This window comes from Dermacentor silvarum, chromosome 1 (assembly GCF_013339745.2).
Source record: "Dermacentor silvarum isolate Dsil-2018 chromosome 1, BIME_Dsil_1.4, whole genome shotgun sequence".
Classification (NCBI taxonomy): domain Eukaryota; kingdom Metazoa; phylum Arthropoda; class Arachnida; order Ixodida; family Ixodidae; genus Dermacentor; species Dermacentor silvarum.
In genome coordinates, this window is record NC_051154.1 from 137,036,080 (window position 1) to 137,059,726 (window position 23,647).

Sequence of the window (23,647 nt, forward strand, 5' to 3'; positions counted from 1 at the left end):
TCTTTATAAAATTCTGCCAAAGCACCCTGGGATTCCAACAACAGACACTGGCGGACATCAAAACCACTACGGGAGTAAGCCCATAACAGCTATTGCTGTAAAAGATTAACGTTACCTCTTGAGTTTCATGACAGACTTAGATGCCTGAATGCTTGCTGGCATAACTAACAGTTATATAAGAGTTACATTTTCTCAGTGTTTAGTATACTTCTTTAATGGCAGATGCAGTGCAGTAAGAAAAGCATTAAAATAACACATCACAAACTCTAGCTTCAAAAGCAAGCTATTACAGTTTCCTAATTTTGTTATGCAAGCCTAAAAGTCACGCTATACTCTTTATATAATTAAAGATCATCTGACTCCAGCGAACTTAATTACTGTGAATAGTAAATATGAGCTCCTGATTTGTGGATACATTTAGATAATCCCTACGATATTGAGGAGAACTCCACAGTACTCCTAAAAAACTCCCCGCACTAAAGAACTAAGAGGCTCCCCCACAATCAGAAGCAGCAAGGGTAAAATACTTGCATTACCAAACTGCATCATGACTTGCATGGTGCAGTTTGAGATTGGAGCAATATTCTTGCATCATGCTCTGATACAAGTGAGCAATGCACGGATATATAATGTGAAAACACACACACATTGATGCACAATACATGATGCACATCAGGCTAAAATTCATTAATGATAATTTTAGCACAATTAACAGTTATAAACAGTGACCAGTGCAAAGCTTTACTGTTCACATAAAAAAAAAGTAAAGTATGGTCAACCTAATGCCTAAAACCCCATAAATCATACTGTCCTAGTACTAATGACAGCTACATCTTTGCTTCAAAATACAGACTTGTCTGACACCTCTGCCATTCAGGACATAACAGTGCTTGTCGTGCTACACATATGCCTTAGCAAGTTTGAGCATTCATGTGACACTAGAAGCTTGTGGTATAGCAAACTAGATGATAAACCATTTGACTGTAGTAAACAATAAAGTTATGTCATCACTATTTAACTTGATCCTTAGACTGTCATTATGCAGTGGGCTCTGGTTCTGCATGCCCTCTTGTCATGAAGAGTGGCAGACACAGTTGCTGACGTTTATCACACCTCTGCAGCACATGGCCAATGAATGCACACAAATTTTCTTTACACAGAAACAGTACGTGGCCAAGTGCGCAATGCTAAAATGCTTGTGCACAGCAAACAGACTTTTTGTCAATTGCAGCCCTTCCTGTAATGTCAATACGACAGTGTGCAACAAAGTAGTTTATACTAGCTGGCAGGTATTGCTAAGTATCAAACAACTGAAGCAGCAAACCACACAATTTGGCCTATGGCAGGTATCCTGCTCACAAACACTGTATGACTGAACCCAGCTACACACACAGAGAAAAATAAGTTCAATAAGCTCAAATTTTTATGAAGCCAAGCTACTGTATTTGGAATTTTGGGATGATGAAGCAAGCGTGCAACAAGAACGTCCCTATCTAAAGGAACAATTTTACCAAAATTACCCACCAGTGAACTAGCAACAATGGGTGGTCTCCTGTCTCCTTTAGCATATATAGCATCAACTGTGAAAGCTCATTCAGCAGCATCAACATAACTTTAAGCACACCCATCCTGCTAAACTGTGATGCAATCATTGGAACTCCGCTTCTGTCTACCTTATTTAACCCTTTTAGGGTCACCGCTGTACATGTATGGCGATGGAAAGAAATCCCAAATGGTGACGGCCGTATGTGCCCGGTGGCAACAGAACTAACATGCCTTTTCGGAGCGAAGCACCGCCTAATGTCACTACGGAGCTGCTGCAACCTTCCGTGACTTCTAAAAAAAGTTCTTATTGTGCAGCTGCACCTTGGCTTCCACCAAAACTGATTTTCTGTTTCATTCTATGGTGTCTGCCACCGAGGCAGTTTCAGAGTATTCGCGCTACGCCTAGCTTACTGCCACATGGTCATGCCTGCAGTTATGCACTTTATAATCAGCATTCTCGCATGTGCCATATCCAGTTACGGCCATCGGGAAAGCTCATTTTTACCTCGTTTCTTATAAGTACTACTGCGAGATGGTCGTCCACATGGCTCTCCCATAGGTGCATGTGATTTCTTCATTTACAGGCAGGCGCTTCCAATTTGGGAATACTGACATGCATGCATCTCTTCTTGCGAAGCGCATGAGAACTAGTCTAGCGATCAAACAATTAGTTACTGCAAATTTCTCACTTCCTTCGTTTTTTTTGGGGTTTTTTTCCCCCAAGAGGTGCACACCGCTGAACTTGCTTGTGGGCGCTCGCATGGCATGCCTCCCTTTCGCTATGGCCATGCATCCCTAGGGCCGCACTCCCTAACAATACACATAATTTTTCATTCTTCTGCCACTTGGTCATTAATTCGGATGTGGATCGGAGGCCGCCACACCACCATCTTTGCTGGGATTTTATCCTCGGTGCAACACGTGATAAATATAGAAAGTGAAATGGAATGTTTCAAAATACGGGCCCTAGTTGTGTCAAACCTATTTAAAGCATGAAAATAAGTTGTGTAACTATTATCTTTTACAAAAAATGAGCTATTCTTGTTTATTCATGTATTTAACAATAAACAATATATAAACCTGCACACATTAAGAAAATCTGTCCTGTTTTTCTCACCTAAAAAATTATTTGCTTGTTTTTTTCTCGCAATAAATCCCTCTAAAGAATTTAAATATGCAATAAAGCAATATGATCCTGGGGGGACGCATTTCCCCAAAAATTGTGATTTGCAAAGGTAATGCACTACAACAGGTAAGTGTAAATTCTTTAGCGTTCTCATCAACAATCCCCATTCACAATAAATACAGCACCCACAACTTTTTTATCTATGACAATATATCAGTGGCAAGCTGAAAATAATTCAAGTTGATGTCATCTAAAACAGCACAAAATAATTTTCAGAACTGTCGCAGTGGGTTGTCCACGGCTATGACGGCACTACCTCCTCCACCAACCAAATGTACAGACCAGTTGCTGTTGGACTAAACTGTTCAGGAGAGCTGTTTTAAATATATGTTCCAATGTCAAGAAGGCTTGACAGTATATGAATGTTAGATACACAACTTCCATTACTTTGACATAGGTTATTTAGGGCTGCCTTTCAGTTTGACCATGTTTAAAAGTTCCAAAAAAGGTGTCCATGATTGTTAAACACTTTTTTTAGTTACAGTGTTGGATAATTCAAATCAATTCTGTGTATCCTAAGTGCTGTATCAAAGAAAGTTTATTTCTGTTCAATATGGGCAAAACACAAAATTTTTCCTGCTTTTTCAGAACAGTTTTACAAACTGAAAATTGCTCAATATACAACAAAATTTTGATAGAGTAATGTGGATCAGCAGTGTTGTCAGAAGACTTGCCTTTAATTTCTTGAGACGTTTTTCAGACAATGCACCTAATGGCTGGGACAGGTCTCTGTAGCTTGCACTATTGCTCAAGTCTGAAAAACACCCAAGAACCCTACAGCTGCACAGATTTGCTACTAAATAGCTTGATTAACAGCATGATTAGCAAGCAAATACCACCACTGCTTTGCATACAGGCTACTGGATCATCTAACACTATAACACCCTTTCTAAACATGCATGCACCATAAAACTACTTTACAGAGAAAAACGGAAAGAAATGAAGGAAGAAATAATAGGCTGTTTTTTGTGCTACTTCAGAGCACCACTGATACACTTTTCAAGAGACCAGGGAAAAATGAAAGTACACAAAGAGTAAATATACGACTAAATTGTAATACCACATCTCTTTGATAGCCTTTTTTTTAAGTCACACAACTTCCATAGGACAGCTTCATGTGCCACAGAATGTCTCTGCAATGCAGTGCAATGTCATTTAGAGGGCAACAGCTACAGACCAGAGGAGGCTAATATGCACCCAAATTTATGCAAGCTGTCTAAGGTTTCTTACTGCAGTTTTACAGAAGACAGCACAAGACATGGTGCATTCAATTAACAATCACAAATGGCACAACTATTTAAATACAGAATAACCTGAAACACACTAAATATGGATATTTCAATTTGATTACCCTTAGTAGCTTCCAAACATATGTATAACTTAGCCCTGCCTTTACCAGACACAGTTACTGAAGAAAGGACAAATTCTTGTGATGAGACACTTTAGTCACTATAAATTGTAACTAAAGTGAGAGCTCAGCATTCAATGTGCTTCTAGCAGTCTTGAATTTAAAGAGCCATGTCATTCAAGCTCATTAATTGAATGCGCTGATTCTTGTGCTGTCTTTTTTAACACTGCAGTAGGAAGTATAAACATCACAGCTTTGTGTGAATATGTGCACAAGTCAGACTACTCTGGCTGATGGCTAGTGCCCTCTTAACCCTTTATGGACGAGACATATAAATACCCGTAAAGTGTTTTCTATCTAAATGTGCAAAGCACATCGAGAATAAGCATAATCAGTGAAGAGAAAAAATATTTTGCGGAAACTTTTTTAGCAATAGGGAGGAAAAACTAGCCAGGAAACTGGAAGTGGGCTTCCCCCAAAGCCATCTATGGCTTCATTTGAAATTTGTAGAGACAGCTCTCCTCATATGTGAACAATAGGTGTGCATTTCATTTGCTTTGCATCATGTATGTGAAACCACTACAGGTGGAGGTGTTGGATCGCTCTGTCTCCCCTGACTGATTTTCTTTAAAATGTAAGGCGCATGCCAACTTCTCATCCTTCGTTCCTGCTCTATATCAACAAATGGCACTTGCTGCCTGTCATTCAGTGTTGTCGAAGATATTTAGCCAGAAACTTCATACTCAATACAGAAACTCAGCAAGGAAAAAACCAAAACATTTCTGGTATGTTGCCTGTAGGCAACACTCGTCCATAAAAGGTTAACAACTCTGCGCTGTTGGGTGGCCCAATAAGGTTCCCCCACAGATATTTTATGACCAGTGAAAAAAAACTATCGAAAGGACTGTGACATTACCACAGGGAGGTGCCATCAATTCAATTTTTTTTTAAAGTAAAGGAGCCTACTAACATTTTTAAACACTGTAAATAAACCAGACCAATAGATACATAATGTGCTGCCTTAAAGATCTAAGCTAAATATTACACCATAATATACAGCAAAAGAACATGCCATTCTATTGAAAATAAGGCTTCTTTTTTTTTTTGTTCTGTCGTGCGAAATCCACACCATTTTTCATGTCACGAACAGACATAAACCAGTAACAAATGTGAACTGTTCACACTCCTTCAAATGTCTCAGATGAGCACATTAATGAAACTAAAATAAAAGGACACAGCAGAGGAAGTAAGTGTTGCAAGTTGCACACCTAAAACCTGCTGGCCATATAATGAAAACTACCTGCATGGAAAAAAAGAAGTGAAACTACAGCATGACAACTTGTAATGGGCAGTGAAGAGGCACTTCTCTGATATGTGGGGATGGGCAACTTGCCGAGCGCTGCAACAGACAAAATGTCAGGAACTACCTTAAAGGTGGTGAAGCACAGCTTCTTAATTTGTTATTTCCAGATTACATTATGGTCTGGAAAAAAAAAATGTTGCAGGAAGGAATCTGTAAAAGGCAGTGTCCTTTCACACTGAAGATATGTTTACACCAAGCTTATAAGTATTGTAAGTGGCCATTTGAAGGCTAACTAGATAAAATTTTGACCTCACAGCCAAAGAGCTTGTCTTTTTCCCTTCACTTATTCCTCAAGCAGGAGTTGATGAGCCAAATGGCTTGAAATATTTGGACAGCAATGTGTAAAAAACCAATTGACACAAGATCACAAGAAAGCCACAAGCACTATACTAACAAGTGAATGTTTATTGCTCAAGGTTCGACAAAATATTTTCTTTTTATAGCTCTGTAATGCTCTGCCTGTCTATATTGTCAGATTTTGAGCAATAAACATTCAGGAGTTAGTGAATGCTCGTAGTGTTCACTTCTGTGTTCTTGCATCATTTTTCTTGAGCACTGCTGCCGAAATATTGTTTTAAACCAAGACAATGGCCCTCATGATTGTCTATTTACAACACTTTTAAAAAGCTGCTGCCCCACTGCTCACACAACCAAAGCCGACTTCAGGCCATAAGCCTGCCCATTGCAGGTTTCATTGCATCCTCAGCATTTCAAACTTGTAAATGATGACAACGGCCCTTGCCCTCTGAAGCTTTGCAGTGCTGGCACTGCCAGCGTTACACCGCCACGCAGCTCCCTCAATCACACATGCAGTGGCCTGCAACTTTTCAAGACGCCTGTACACTGTATGTAATAAGCAGCCGCATTCTGAAACCATATGGGAGAAATCTGCCTCGCACCATCAGCAGTAGCTGCAGACAGCTACCAGAGAATAAGCCCAGGATTAGACTGACGTTCCAGTTCTCTACTAACATGTGTTCACCAGAAGTACTGTACCAAGACAGAGTGCGATCATTTATGTGCAGAAAAATAAAAAGTTCCTTTTCATGAGTATATTTGCTTGCGACTATTACCGAGTTTTCTATTCATAAATCTTCCGTCTAATTCTGCAGAATTCTCACAACCTTTGTTGTGCAAACGATGATGATGATAATGATGATGTCACAACTGTGTGCCCTCTCATAAGCAGGATTATTCTAGCTATGCATCAGCAGCAACATGTGTCAGCAACAAAGTATACCAAGGGTCCTTCATTTGCAGGCTTTGTATTTATTTTAAATTCATGGTGAGAGAAGGGCGGCGGGAGGGGCAGGGGGGGATAAAAATTGGGTGTTGTTTTGAAAGAGGAAAACAAAAGAGACATCTGTGTTTTTGCAAATAATTAACATGTGCAATGGTCTCTTTGGACACAAAAGATATTTTAAGAAGCAAGATCACTCACAGCAACATTTATGTCACAGAGCTGCTCGCAAGTCATGTGACGAACTCATTTATGCAAATCCTCATTGGCAGGCATTATTTATACTTTTAAAAGAAACCACATAAAAAAAAACAGAGAGATGTGTTTGGCGATCTCTTCTTTACTTTGTTCTCTACACTTTATTAAACAAAAAAAAAGCATTGTGCATACAGGCATGCTTTGCAAGAGGCGAGATGCTTTTCCTTTTATAACAAGAACGTGCTGACGTACATTATCAAATGAATTTTGAGCTTTTCTGTGTCCATCCCAGACCTGCCGTGCCTTTCGTCCTTGTCTGTTGTAGTCCTGCTTTATTGCTTTGCGCCATATGCAATTGCAACAAAATTAATGAAATACCAATTAGGCCAATCTGCCACCCTTCTCTGAAAGTAACATAGTTGAGTAAACGTCCTCTTAACGTCATCGCTGCATGTGCTTCCTAGCACATTACCTTTACATTTATGCAATGTGTGGGAAAGGCAATGCGATGGGCCATTGTCATATTCGTGTAAATGCAGCTACTGAAAAAGCAACAAGTGTTAGTTCACCAAAGCCCAGCAGGCACTCAATATATTACATATGCAAGTTTCCACTTGAGTGTTCAGCGTAAAGACAGCATATATTGTATTCATTTAAGAATAATACTACTAATATATCTTGACTATTAGTTTCGTAACACTGATGACTACTGAGTGCATAGAAGCTTCAAATGATATAGACATAAAATATCAGAGCAAGCACTAGCACATCTCTTTTTTCTTCTTATTTGCAAGAATTGGGAGTGGCTGCTGACATATTTTATGCAATACATTCTATCAATTACATTAATTACAACATTACAAAATTCCAAGCATGGTTACTTTTTTATTTTTACTGATTCTGATTCAATGAGTACACTGGTTTTGGTAACATGAAGGAAAGCAGGCTAAATGTGTGCACTTCCTGCAAACTGAACGCTAGCATGCTAATTTTTTGTCACAAAATGGCTATTAAACATTAAAAATTGTAGAGCTTGGTGAAAATACGAAAGTTCACCCGTCATCAATACGCAAATGTAATAAAATATGCACATAGACACCTCCACATTGACCAAGCAGCTCATCACAACCAAAAAGAGCATAACTTCGCAAACTTCAATGCACACTAACTTTATATTTTGTGGTTATTGCTCAAAGAAAAAAGAAAAAAAAAAACAATAAACTGAATTGACACCATACCTAAAGTATTGCTCTTGTAGTCCCCTATTACCCATGGGAACACTGGATACTGTGTGAGGTCATTAAAACTGCGATCAGCCAAACTGTAATCAAGGGTGTAGAATAGGTTATACTATTGCAAGGAATATGCGCAAAATCACTGAAAAGCATACAAGCATCAAATAGAGGTTAAATTTATAACAATATTTTATCATGTACAACAAGCTAATAAGAGCAGCACAATGTATTAAGTCCAAAACTGCAATATAGCTTCAGTTAAGCACATGTTATGCAAGGTTACATGTGCAAACAAATTGTGATAAAAATGTCTTTACAGCTTGTGCCTCAATAAAAGATGCACACAAAAGCAGAGAAAGTAAACAAGTATTACAGAAATTCTACTTCAACAGAACACACCTGTTGATGTAAAGCAAGTAGTCATAATTAGAAATGACACCATTCTGCCAAAGCAATGTCATGTTCTCTTGACCAGAGTCTTCAAGATTTAATGCTGCAAAACAAAACAAAATAAAAAAAGATCACAGCACCATTAATAGCAATATGACCACATCAAATTTGTTCATTCTTATAATTATTTTTCTAGCAAAGTAGCTTTAGTATTATGAGTATATCAACACCTATCCCAATTTATACAGTTCAGAATACAGCCATTAATTTCTACAACTATCGACATAATGGCTTTGCTCACTGCTGAGAGCAGCAGGAGAATCAAGGGCTGTATATGAAACTGCCAGGAAGCATAAAAGAGCACTTAACTGCCTTCTTATTGTAATGCTCCATGTAAAGTGCCCCTTGCACAAGCTGCATCTGTAACATTACCTTTATTTTTTCTAAAATAATGTCAGCAGTATATCTGAAATAGTGTGGTGAGCCATAACCAAAGAGGAGTTTACCTTCTTGATTCAAAAGTTGCTTGTAGAGTTCATCTCGCTCCTGCTGTGTCTTGAAGGAAAGGAACAGGTGCTTCAGCACAGAGCTATCCGAGCAATAAAGCTCAAGGCCCTAAAAATTAATCAACGATGAATCACTTACCAATTTCAAAAACAACATACAAGAATTAACTTAATTCAGTGCCCATATTCAGAACCTTTACATGGATTTCATAGGAGCATAATTGTCTCAAAACACCACACTGTTTTACTGTGCACATTTCAAGTGTACTGTAAAAACCTGCATATAGTAAGAGGCAAGACTTGGGGATACCGAAAAGAAAAAAAAATAAAGAAAAAAGTTTAATCTGCATATAACATGAGTGAGCTAAACTCTCATGAAAACGCTGAAATGCCTCCCAGCAGCACAGTTGCCGACATTCTCTGCAGCTAAAATCACCTTCCTCTTGAAGGCAGCCGAGTAGTGGTTTTGCAGTCCTGGAATTTGCTGCTGCACTGCAGAGAAAAAATGCAATTTCCTGATAGCATGCATTTCACGTAGTTAGCACGCTAGCTCAAGCGCTGCCAAGGTGCACATTCGCTTGCTATGTTTTCCTGTTATGACAGCCAAACCCATGCCGTCTCTAGATGGCATCTCCTGTATGGTCAAGGACGATGAGAATGATGGTAGCCATGCAGCAATAACGAAACCAAAACTTTGAGCCTGATATCTGGCTGAAATTTTGTCCTGAATACAGATATAATAATGACGCGGAAATTTGGACGCTAATAATTGGAAAAGTCCTGGTACTATATGAGAATTTTTACGGTGATGTAACATCAGCCCCATATGCTAACAGAGCATGGGTGCCGTGAGAAACAAATTCCTACGCAGTAAAATAGTATAACACTATGTTGTCGGCGATACACATTAGTGCAGACTACATATCCGAGTTACAAAGCCGGGATAATGTAACGATTCTATTACAATTCTTTTTTTTTTTTTTGTGCTTTGCTTTGTCAGTGGTCTGAACGGCACACCACTTATATTATCACCAGTATTGGCCAGCCGTGGGCGACGAGTGATAAGAAAGGAACCGAATCGAGTGAAAGGAATTACTACATTATATTGACCAAGGATGCATGTCAGGGCTACTGAAATATTCAGTTTTACCTTTTTTTCCCAATTCCTACACCACAACCATTTTACGCCAACAGTACATTATTCATGTATTCATCAGTACAAAAGCTGCCAAGAATCTGTTATAGCAGTGAACTGTTTTTTGAGTCGATCACAATGAATCTGTTGAAAGAAATCACGTATGTAGCTGTAGCGATAAAATTTCAACTTCTCATCCCCAATTATTTATGTGCATTGAAATTAGAAGCAGTTTTTTGCTGATTTCATGCTTGAGCATGAAATCTTTCCAAGGCTTAAGCTTTGGAAAGAGTACAGTACCTTTGAAGAGCTAAGTGGACATTCACATTTACCAACTGTATCAGAGAATCAATAAAATGAGAAGCAAGCAAGTATTTGCACCCGTCTTGCATGACTTGAAGACAAGGAAATATGACAATTTGAAGAGGATAGATGTGAGCACAATGCAAGAGACACCTCCCAAAATGAAAAAGAGCAGTTGAGTTACAGCATAAAAAAAATATACACATATACAAAAATATGCAGCCCGTTTCCTTTCTTTTATAGCATATGTACTTGCCAATCATTAGCCTTTACCAATATCGTTCTACACTTCACCACATACAACAACGTCAGTATAAATTCATTAATTAGTTTTAAGTCAATGTGGGAGAGAATGTTTGAAAAAACTCAATAGCAATGACATTTCATATATTAAAAATTTTATCCTTGTATCCACCTGTACCATTTTCACAAAGTGGGAATTACATTTTGTTGCTGCTTATTCCCACCTCATCGTTGACTGCAAGATAATCAGATGCGGCCGATATACACTAACACAAAACACAAGCCACACATGCATATTGTAGATTTCCAGTTAGTTTATCAAGCATGTTTGGTATCAGCATAATCTTTAAGGGCTAATCAATACAAAAAAATATTTCGGAAAGCAGGTGCTCCTATGAAACACGGTTGGGCAGTATCAAAGATACATCTATCTTAAGTTAATGTCATAGGATACTCTTTGAGTATCTTGTACAGTGTAGACCGCTTGTAACGCAAGTCACCGGAGTCGCGAATATCCGCATTATAAGCCGTACCGCACTATAACCAAAACAACAATTTTATTGCGATAGCAATTATATGGACACTCCAGCCGCCTTTCTAGCTGCCGTAGCTGTCGCCGTGAGGTTCCGTATAAAGTCCAAGGGCAATAAAATCGTCGCCGCATGCTGTATGTGCAACTGAAAGCGTGCGAGGGTGAGCCGGTGATCGCGTCACAATCTCACACTGCAATCAACGGAGGAAAGCGAGAAGGAAGCGCGCTGTCTTCCGTCGCGCGCAAGGCTCGAAGGGGGGGGGGGGGCGTTTATTCTGAGCGCGCACGCCCGCGTGCGCAGAGAGCCGCAGCGACAGACGTGCTTTCGAGCGCTCCCACCATTACATCATTCTACCCACACCTCTTGAGGAATGCTGGGATGTGTGGCTGGTGCGGCTTGGTGCGCCGGGCGAAAAATATGAACAGAGCTATTCATGCGCCAGCAACGTTACATGCCCGATAGCACGAGCGCCGGTTGTTCGCCACCGTGACGTCGCGGAGCTCGACGTGAGCACTCGCGTTACATTGGAGTATATCTGCGGTTTGAGAGGAGCGTTCGCCGTCTCAGTTGACTGCCAAACTTCCAGGCAGTCACACTGTAACTGGTATTTCGTCTCCCGCAACTGCACTATACGCGATACGTGTATACATGGAGTGCTATGGGAAAATTAACGGGAGTCTGAAAAGACCGTACTAGATCCAGTCCTGCACTATAAGTGGTTAGGTTATAAGTGGTCTATACTGTATCTGTATCATGATACTTGCGGCAAGACACGTATCTGCATCTGTATTTCCGATAAATCAACTTAAGTATTATGAAGTATTACCTATCGCAAAATCCACAATGACGTTGAGAGTTACTCAAGGCTAGCGAGTTATGGTTATTAAAGGTTATTCTAACAGACAATAATTTGGATTAACTCATATTTCTAGTGAACAATCTTGACAACTAGGAATGTGAAGAATGCACAATGCAGTGCCATCTAGAAGGTCTGCGCTTTCCAAATTAATGAGGCCATGACATTAAATTTTCGAGCTTGAATTATGCATTACATGTTCAACTGTATGTGTCACACAGAAAGCTGGCAAAACTTGAGCACATTCAGTGACGTCTAAAATTTGTATTTTGAATTTAATTACATTGCAGTGGTACCGTACAGCACTCTGGTGATGCTGATGGGTGAAGAAATGAAGTGCTCTGTGTGGTTTTGTTCTCGAATGTGCACCTCGGTGGTCAGCCAGAGATAACTTCTGCAGGTGTTCTCTGGCTGTGCTCTTTTTATTGCATGAGTGAAAGAACAGCCGGCTGATTAAAATGGCAACATCCTTCCTGCGCCCTAAGAGTGCCTGAGCAATAAAAGCAAGGAGAGTCTGACGTGGTGCAAGCTTCTGAAAGAACCAGTGAAACGTAATGCACGGGAGCTGAACCTGGAATGAAAAAGGACTGACAGACTTCAGACTACCAGTGTTGGCTCCAAACACTTCAAGCCAGAAGGCTGCACGTCAAGCCCATTCCTTACTTATCACCCAGTTTGGTTCCTGCTGGGGCCCTCGCACAGCGGTGGCGATGCACCCTCTCGGCACAGCGGACATGTGGTTCCACAATATTTCGGAGCAGATGACACAGCAGTGTCCCCGCACTTCTTGACGTCGCACAAGTCATGTCAAAATGGTAGTCACTGTTATGATCATTTACTGGGAATAGTTGGCTGGCGCCAGCCCGCGTCGATTTTTTGAGAAAATGGATTCCCTGCGGTGCTAGTACATCAAGAAGGACAAGTGGGGTGATCCAAAACTAAATGCGATCATCATTATTCGTTGGACAAGTATATGATCAATAGGCTTAAGTAGCATAATTCTAACATGATTAATATTTAACAATTCTTACTAATGAACTTGGAAATAATACCTTTAGGGGGCGTGTTGTAATTGCAGAATTGAAGTCACCCAGTACTCAAAGCATACCATTTTGGCAAAAACTTAATGTGCAGGTATCTGACAAGCAGCAATGCTAACTAGACGAGGACGAAGGAAAGGGTCACAACATAAGCGCCGACTCTCAAGCAAAAATTTATTCGAAAACGACACAAATATATAAAAAAATGTCAAGCTGGCTACTATGAATGTGTAGAGCCAGTTTTGAGAAATACAAAATAGAAATAGGGCATAAACTGCATTGTAGCTTCAGATGATAGTTTGCTGTACTGCATTTTAGGCAGCGCAAAAGCATATTATTTGAAAGAACTGCTGACCTATAAAATAATGCTGAGCTGAAACAACTTAAACCAAGCCAGTTGTAAAAAGCGAAAGGCAGGGTAGGAAATAAAAAGCTATGTCCTTGCTGCCCTTCCTCACTGAGGACACCACGTACGAGGAGTAGCTAGTTGACATCCATAGACTACTGTGGCCATACGACGTGCTTGAACAATGACTTATCGTAAAATGTTGGGAAATAGATACTTATGGCTTTTTATTTACTTGAAATGTTGAAGTGCCCGGGCACTTTTGAATTCTGCAAGGTGTATATTTCACACAAAACACCCTTTTAACATCCTGAAATTAATGAAAGGGTGCACTAAAGGTGTTCTGCTAACAAATGCTAAAAGTTTCGAAACTTTCACAGAAAGTAGAGGTGCAAAACAGGTGTTTCATCATCCAATCCACCCTCGAGGGTGTAATTTTCCTGAGTGTGTAGATTATTCATGGAAGCTGCACGAATTGCAGTAGTGCAGCAAGAGGGTGGCTTCATATAGTTTCATAGATGGCTTTCTGTCTACTGCACCTATTCAGCAGGCTTTTTGTCCATCTATGACCTTGGGTATAACACCCTTTTCTCAACCGATGGCCAGGTCATTAATGCAATATGTAATGCTTCGTCTCATGGCTTTTTTCTCACTGTGATTTATTGTTGTTCTGAAGTTGCCAACGTTTTTTTTCATGTTTTTTGCACACCCTTTCATGTGGGCCAAAGAAGCACTACAGTAAGGTTAGGGCGATTCCCAAATGCAGGCAATCGGCGAGATATCCACTGTTTGTAAGCCTATCTTTTGAAAAATTCCATTGAACAGCTGAGCATAGGTTTCACTAGAGCGCCAATTCGGGCTAGCTGGTTATTCATGATAATCTAGTAATAACGCATAACACGAATTATAAACAAAGAAGAGCAGTGCTGCGTATGCCTATTTTATGTTCGTCCCTCGTTTTGCGTGCTGTTATAGATGATCATGAGTAAGGGCAATGATAGTCGGCATGCTATCCTAGATGGAACATAATATGCCATTACATGATCTGCCGTTTTTTCGTCTCACGAGCTCAATGTGAAAGCCAAATGCCTGTTCTTGCAAGACCTTCATCAGCGTAACAGATATCTTTGCTGAAACTTTACCCTAACCTAAGTGAGCGCACATTGGTGCAAACTTTTGTCGTTGTCATCCAGGCCCATCTACTGCCCCGTAGAAATGCTCATGAATTGTTCACAAGTATTGTTATGTCCATGTATCACACATCAACATGTCCAGTTGATGTTGTGAGATCTTAAAACCATGTACTAATACTAGCACACAAAATAAAATGCTGACCCACATTAGGATTGTCCTGCAGACCAGTGCCTCGTACTGATATAAAGGCAGCATGGAAAACCGTGAATTGCACAGCATACCTGCGTTTATTTGATGCAAGCCTTGCCAGTCTCATAAAGTGTTGTGGAATAGCGGTAACATACTTCATTTAAACGTCGAAAAAGTCTTACGTATTCATAGAGGAAATTCAGATGGAACAAAGTGTGTTGGTAGGTCAAAAATCTGCGAGCCAACTAGTGTAAACATGACATGGCCCCAACAATGGAGCTATATTGAGGAATTAAGTAATGTATCGAAGTATCTTACGATATAAATGGTGAGTATCGTATCGTATAGTACAATCAATCTACTAGTATCCTGTATCTGTATCTCAAATACTTGTCACCCGAGTACAGTCGCCGATCGATTTTCTGGACCTTACGGGGACAAAAAAATAGTTCGAAAAATCTAACAGTCCGGAAAACTCGTTCACCCCAAAAAATAAAAATTTATTAGGCTTAGAGCGGCATAAAAAATCTGTAATAATGCTCTGTCTCATACTACGCTTGGAGGCAATCAGATTTGCTTGGATTCGTACAAGACTGATGTCGTCTACATATACAGTCGACAAGAGCGTCACCGCGTTGGCGATCTCCGTTGGCAGAGATCGCCATGGAGGTCGAAAAAACGAGCCCCGTTACTTCGTACCCCTTGGCTCTCGCGAAGGCACAGGAGGTGGCGCCGATCACACAAATGCAAAGCCGCACAAACACACACAAAGGCGTGACACGTCTCTGAGACACACCTGCTCTGTGGACACACCACGTGCAAAATAGCAACCGAAGCTAAAAAAAAGAAAAGAAAAAAAATGTCGCAGTCTCGCCCGAAAAGTGAAGCACCGATTGCGATAGCAAAATTAGTTGGCAACTATACGAACTAAGGATAGTAGTTTTATCGGCCGTATAAACTTGTAAACATTCGCTTACTAACTAAATTAACAAGCACGGTGCAACATGTGCACAGGTAAACATGAACACATCTTGCTCGATGACCGCGGAAACACACTGTCAAAATGCTGGAGTGAGGAGGCGCGGCAGCAGCAGCGAGCAAATCATCTTCGTACCGTCTCTCTCTTCAACACGAACTAAACGTCGAAAGCACAGCACATACGAAGCGACTGGCTTTGGCACTACAATGTAGACCGCTTAGAACGTAAGTCGCTGGAGTCGCGAATATCCGCACCATAAGCGATACCACACTATAACCAAAACAACTATTTTATTGCGATAATAGACAATCCAGGCGCATTTCTGCCGTCGCTGTCACCGTGCTCTAGGTTCCGTATTCGCTTAATTAATAAATAATTAACAAGCACGGTGTCACCCGCGCAGAAGCAAACATTAACCGCGGAAACGAACTGTCAAAACGCTCGAGTGACGAAGCGCGGCGAGCGAATTGACCTTCGTGCTATCATGCCTCTCGCTTCAATGCGACCTATAAGCGGCGAAAACACGGCGTGCGGCGGACTTTCCCCGTCACAGATTGCTTTCAGGATAGGGCCAAGGCGATCGTATCGCCAAAGTGGATCGTCGCAGATTACGCCCTGCTTCGGTCCACTGAAAATGTTCCGCATTGCTTTGCTGGCGAAAATCCTCTCCTTCTGTTTGCGCCAGTCCCGAATGCAAGTTTCGGATTCTCCGAATGCCTGTGATGCGGCCCAATTTCCGTCCGTCTCCGCACACGTGATCACTTTCCTTTTAAATGCGGCATCATGATGAACTCGGTACTTCATGCTGAGAGAGCAGACGCAGAGAACGTAAAGACAGATGGTAGACTATTGCCTAAGCACGTGTACTGCAGCACATGGAGGAAGCTACGGTAGCTAGGCTCGAGAGTAGCTAGGCTCGACGAGTGTGCGAGGCGAGCATTTTGAAATGCTGACGGCTATATGGTAACGCAGATTTAGGGTCGTACTCGATTCTAATGCGCACGCAATTTTCGGACCTGTTTTATGGGGAAAAAAGTGCACGTTAGATTCGAGTAACTTCGTTAACAGACATTTTGTAGCTTGAGGAGAGCGTGTGCCGTCTAGGTTGACTGCCGAACTTCCAGGCAGCCGCACATGCAACCAGTATTTCGTGTCCCGCAACTGCACTATAAACAATACGTGTATACATAGAGTGCTATGGGAAAATTAACGGGAGTCTGAAAAGACCGTACTATATCCGGTCCTGCACAATAAGCAGTTATGTTATAAGTGGTCTATACTGTAGTTGCACTTTGTTCACACTGCAGATCGCTTTGAAGATGAGGCCCGCGCGGGCGTGCACTTTTTCCACGTCACAGATCACTTTCAAGATATGGCGCCTGCGCAGCTGCCACCGGAGTAAAATGCCCGCCACACAGATATGGCGCCCACGCGCCCGCCATCCCCTGGAGCATTTTGTCAGCTAAGGAAGAGCGGGCATGGCCTCCGAGACGGGGGATGGTGCGTGCTCTCTTTTGATACCGTGCACCTCCCTATCTTGCAGGCTATAGAGCAGGCCACCGGAAAATCCAACAAGGTGGACTCCAAGGCCAGGTAGCGTGGCACAGAACGAGTGATTTAGTCCAGAAAAATCAAACTTCGGAGCCTAAATTCATCCGACGTCGCGAAAATGCATTAGCTCTATGGCAACCCTGACGGTGCATTTATGAAGTACAGAATATCCAACAAGTTCGAATTTTTTGAGTCCAAAAAATCTGTCGGCGACTGTATCTTGTATCTGTATCATGATATAATTTCAAAGTATCTTTGCCCCGCCCTGCTATGAAATGTCTCAAGACTATGCATTTTACAAGCTCTTTGATATGTGGTGAGCTTACTGAATTTATTTTTTGTAGGGGTAGGCAGAGCGAACCCCTACAATGTTTTAATGTCTTAAAAATCAGAAATCCGTTCAACTGTCATAAGCAACATACCCTGGGGTAGCTTGTATAAAAGTATAGAATAAAATATGCCTCACATTCTTTTGCGTCTTTACTCTAGTGTGAGACAGAAATTTTATTCAAAAGAGACTTCGCTTATTTTATATTTACAGCAGAGTGAGAAAAGGACAAAGAAACGACAAAACACAGCTGAAAAGGAAGAAAAAGTAAGCAGTTGGTCAAAGTGGTCTTCCTCATTGCTGGACATGAATCAAACCAAAGAACAACAAAAATAGTTCAAATGCTGTGTAGAAACAGTCATATTAAAAAGTTCACTCATGTTGTTACATTTCTGAGGAAGATCGGCACGCCTAAGAGCCCCGTTGCCATCGTGTGGCTCGAACCCAGTTCACTCTCTGGCTACGCCCTACCTACTACTACCAGGTGAGCATCCACAACCACTGGGACCAAACAAAAAAACTGAATTACGTGTCCTTTACGTGCTATTATTTATGACAATTCTATCACAATTTCGCTACTGTGATCGCACCCCTAAACCAACTTCTCCAAGGCGACAATAAACTTTCTACTTGGTCGGAAGCCTCTGATGATGCATTTACAACTCTTCGCCACCTACTTACATCTCCGCCAATCCTGTGCCATTCTGATCCAAGCGCACCTACAGAACTTCACATTAATGCCAGTGGTGTAGGCCTTGGTGCTGTGCTCGCACAACGCAAGAACACTAATGCCGAATACGTGGTCACTTATGCCAGTCATGCCCTCACATAACCTGAGGCCAATTACTCAGTAATAGAAAAAGAGTGCCTGGCCATTGTATGGGCTCTTCAAAAATTTCGCCCATATCTCTACGGTCGACCCTTTGACGTGGTGACGGATCACGCTCTTTGCTGGTTGCCTAACCTCAAAGACCCGTCGGGTCGCCTCGCTCGGTGGGCCCTCCGAATCCAGGAATATGATATCCGTGTCGTCTATCGCTCTGGATGCAGACACTGAAGCCCGGTGCCCTCTCGCGCTTCCTAGTTATTTCAAAGTGCCAGTACTTCTACCTACAGTCATGATATCTCACCATTTGACATCCTGGACATGGCCTCGTAGCAACGAAAAGACCCACGGATCGTCTTGATATTAGATGTTTTATCAAACCCTCCGGCAGCATCGGCAACTCGAGCGTTACGCCGACAAGCCCAGCATTTCGCCATTTGCGACGGACTTTTATACCGCCGCAACTACCACAGTGATGGCCGCACATGGCTCTTAGTCATGCCCCGCCACCTTCGAAAGGATTTACGCTCTGCTTTTCACTCCGACCCCCAGTGTGGTCACGGCGAAGTGTCGAAGACCTACACATGGCTTCGCCTCCGTTACTATTGGAGCAGGATGTACACCTTCATCCGCAAATACGCACGCTCCTGCATTGCCTGCCAACGACGCAAACGTGTCTCGCATCTTTCCACCACACCTCTCCAGCCACTTCCCTGCCCAGCTCACCCATTTGACCGTGTCGGCATTGATTTATACGGGCCTCTGCCATCTATTGGTGCTGGCAACCGATGAACTGTCGTTGCCGTAGGTCATCTGACACGATATGCTGAAACCACCACCTTACCTGCCCCATCAGCAAAAGACGTCACCTCGTTCATTCTAAACAACTTTGTTCACCGTCATGGCGTACCTCATGAACTGCTAAGCAATCAGAGTCACGTATCCCTCTCAGACATGCTACAATCACTCCAACCTGAATGCCAAATTATTCACCGCACCACTACCACTTATCATCCACAGACCAATGGCTTAACAGAACGATTCAACAGAACTCTTGGTGACATGCTATCAATGTATGTTAAGTCAGACCACTCCAGCTGGGATCTCTTACTTCCCTTCGTCACATACGAATATAACACTGCCTCCCAAGCCACTACTGGAATCTCACCGTTCTTTCTTCTTTACGGCTGCCAGCCCTTCAGCACCATTGATACGGTTCTCCCATACCGGCTGGACCCTGCCAACTGCTCACCTGTTGCTACAGTTGCTCAGAACACCAAGAAATTCCATCAACTGGCCCGTTCTTTGACGTCTGTTCAACAGTGTCGCCAAAAACAGTGTCATGACCACAAACCGCCTCCTCACCCTTTTGCCACTGACTCCCTCATGTGGCTTTGGGTCCCGCCTGTTGCTGCTCCTGACCTTCCGTCTAAGCTCCTTCCAAAGTACCAGGGGCCCTACCGCATGGTTGCGCAAACATCACCAGTTAATTACGTGGTAGAGCCTGTGTCGCCGTCTTCCGATCTTTGTTGCCGCGGGCAAGAGACTATGCACACTGACTGGTTCAAGCCGTACTACGATCCGCTGACCTCTTCTTAGGTCGCCAGGATGGCTACTCTTCCATTCCAGGGGTGATTGTGAAGAAGAAGATCGGCACGCCGAAAAGCCCCGTTGCCATTGTGCGACTCATACCGAGTTCGCTTTCTGGCTATGCCCTACCTGCTGGTGCTGCATTTGTAGCTGCTGCTATATGACCCGAATAAACCCTTTTTACACATTTCACAACCACAACACATTGAAGCTGCTTATGAGCAATGGGATGAATAGATTCTAACATCCATCAAAGCGTTGAGCAAAGTTCATAGCATTTCATCCTATCTTGAAAGCGATTAAGTTCCTAACTAATAAGCACCTCTTATATCCCTACGAAAATTAACTTTCATTCAAATGAGTGTGAAGTGTGCCTAACGAGGACAATTATGCATTGTTTGTACACCAATAAAAGTCAGTTTGGAAACAGAGCATGTAAAAGGTTCAGAAATGTGCAAAGTAAAACACTGAGAACAGTATAATCACTAAAGGGACACTAAAGAGAAACACTAAATCAGTTTACACTAATAAAGTATTCCTTGGAAACTAAATTGTTGTAATTTTACTATAATAAGTTGATTAAAAGATGAGAAAATCAAGGTTAAATTTCAATTTCTTTATTTTCGCGACGGAATCCTAGCACAGGTACATCAGTGTGACGTCACAAATTTCGAAGTGTTTCTTTCGTATTGCCATGCTGGCTAAGTAAATGTTCTTGAAACTTGCCATGTTCAATCTTTGGCTCCTTTAGAACACAATGTAGCCCATTTCTACCAATAAACAATTAACTAAGCCTCAGTATACACCATCAAAATCCATGCAATCACGGCAAGCTGGCAGGGAAACTTCAATGCGGTGTCGCCATCCGCCTTTCTGTTTTGCATCTTTTCTGGCTTACCAAGCCTCTTCACGCAGTAAGAATGGTGTTTTTGGTATTGTAGAACAGGTAACTTATTATACATGTGAAATAATTTTTCTCTTTAGAAGACAGCAATTACAATAAAGGCACGCATTTTTTAAAATTTCAAGTTGCTGTAAAACAAGTGAAACACGCTATTTTCTAACATATATTTCACAGCCTCAAGTGTGAAAGGGAAACTTGTCATCCACCTAAGATTAGCACGACGCTACAAATTTGACAGCCCCAAGTGTTATGCTTTTATGTGAAGCAGGCTTTAATACAATAGCAATTTGCTTTCAAGCCTGCACCCAGCATGTTTCTTTATAGTAATGTCTACTGCCAAGGGTTCTTGTAATGACACGCAAAAAATAAAAATAAGACAAATGCTCACCACTTGTCTCAAAAGGAATCTACGCCTAATGACTCTCTTCACCTCCCGAAGGTTGATCTTGATGTGTGGCCACTGGAAACAAGATGTGTAAACCAATATGCAATGCTTTAATCACATCAAAGTGCAACGTGAATCCTCTCCAAATATGACCAATGTCACAGCTGCTACCATTAAGGTTCATGTTAAAGGGGAAAAGAAAATGGAAAACATCAACAAAAAAACTAAATTTCGAAGTTCTGGTGGCATCCTTACAGGCTGCTGCTAACAATGATCACAGAAAGAGCACTGCCAGGCCTAAAGTCAGGTCACATAGAGGCTACTATGCGATTTTTTTAATTTCTTGTGGCATAAAGCTATATAGAGGATTTATAGGGCAAGCAAACGTGAACTGGTTTCAGTAGCACACAATTTCACTCAGCAGCAGAAACTAAATATAACAAAGAAGTTACCAAATTTATGCTATAATATACATGCAAGTGAACAACATTTTAAAAACAATTTTTATAATATATCCATATTGTGAGCCTAACTTACACATAGTTTCTTAGCAACAGCCATTTGGACAACACAGCATACCACTCAGTCATTTAAGTTTTTTTTTTTTTTTTCAAACACCAGTTACAGTTACAACCTAATAACATAGCACACCTAAAAAGGAATTTGTATACAGTAGCCGACGGATCTTTCGGACTCCAAAAATTCGGACTTTTTGGATATTCCGGACTTCATAGATGTACCGTCAGGGTTCTCATAGAGCTAATGCATTTTCGCGACCGATTTTTCGGACGAATCTAGGTGCCAATGTTCGATTTTCCAGACTGAATCACTCACTCCAAGCTACGGTGTAAGAAGAACAGGTGATCGGACGACATGGGGGTCGATGGTGGGAAACATGTCTAACTAATGGTGGTGTTTCACATCTGCACCGCTGCACGGCAGCACACGTTAGGAGGCTGAAAAAGTGTTAAATTCGAACTTGTAATTGTCTCTGTATGTAAAGAGCGTTGAAAACAACTAAAACAAATTTTTTTACTGTTTCTGTCTGCCACTATACTAATTGAAATCCCTCAGGCGCCGAAACAGACGATAACGTCTCCGACTTTGCAGTCGTGTCGCTCGATCTAGCAGATGGCGTTTGACAATGCCTGGAAGCAGTCGCCAAAAAAAGGTGTGGGCAAACAATAAGTTATCTTTATTTATTATTTTGCAATGTTTGCTTTACCATTGAGCAATCAGTCATCCTTGTTCTCGGTAAGCGCTTAATAAAGTGTTCCCGTGGTATAAATACTGGAAAAGGACGAATACGTTGAATCGCAAGAAAGGGAAGAAGAGAGATTTGCCGTTTGAGTGGCAACGATGCCTGGCGGAGACGGATTGAGCCGGACTATGGTCAAGAAGTGTTTCGTTCCAAACTGCAAGAGTGGATATGACTCGTGCAAAGACAAAGTATGTATGTTGAGTGTCCCTAAAGAGACGAGTCGACTGCAAGCATGGCGGGATGCCATACAACTTGAAGACCGAGTCCTGCGACCAGGCGACTACGTGTGCGAAAAGTACTTCGACCCAATGTACGTGTCAAAAACATGGACGGCAGTGCACAATGGAGTTGTTTTAGCCAGCACGACCCGAAGAGATTCTCTAGCTAGAGATGCTGTGCCTACTCATTTTCCGGCTACTTCACACTCCACTTTCAAAGAACTGTGTTCCGTGACAACTGACGCTTGCGAAGCGCTCCCGAAAGAAAGAGCAATAGGCAGAAAGCACAAGCGAAAAGGAAGAAACAGAAAGCAAAATGTAGTGAATCATGAGTTACTGGAACTAGCAACTGACACGCCAATAGAAGGCTGCCAGAACCAGAATAGCACAGCCAACACAGAACAGACTCCAGCTGACGGCAAGCGCAAATCAAAACCTGAAGGCAGTTAACTACAAAAACCGCAGGCAAGAGTATATGTTATGCAAGAGACAAAAGCTCAAGAGACTTCTCATGTGGACAAGGAAATGTTAGTCATAGCAGCTCAGCAGTCTAGAAGACCTCACAAAATTAAGGACTTCAGTGCAGCATCGCATGACGGTAACACCAACAGCATCAACTTCAACACGCTTTTTGAAAATCCCTATCTCGCCAAGAATAACGTCACAGGGTATGTATGCTCTACATCGATGGACTTCCTTTCTGTTGGTTTGCAAGTTGCTTCTATTTGTTTTTCTGTTGCGTCGTAATTTTGAATTAAAATGCAAAAAAAACAATCAGTTTCTCCTATCATGAATATTTTATTGAGGAGCATGCG

The 23,647-nt window shown here is 41.7% G+C and overlaps 1 protein-coding gene across 1 annotated transcript in view; it reads right to left on the reverse strand.

The window, feature by feature from the left end:
• Nucleotides 1–23,647, reverse strand: part of LOC119436086 (protein FAN) — a 136,980-nt gene that overhangs the window by 84,783 nt on the left and 28,550 nt on the right. The window contains exons 10-14 of the mRNA XM_037702829.2: nucleotides 21,357–21,428; nucleotides 9,012–9,120; nucleotides 8,515–8,608; nucleotides 8,119–8,201; nucleotides 3,406–3,485 (exon numbers count right to left, since the gene is read on the reverse strand). Of these exons, the coding sequence (XP_037558757.1) occupies nucleotides 3,406–3,485; nucleotides 8,119–8,201; nucleotides 8,515–8,608; nucleotides 9,012–9,120; nucleotides 21,357–21,428 (438 nt within the window). The remainder of the gene's footprint in view (nucleotides 1–3,405; nucleotides 3,486–8,118; nucleotides 8,202–8,514; nucleotides 8,609–9,011; nucleotides 9,121–21,356; nucleotides 21,429–23,647) is intronic.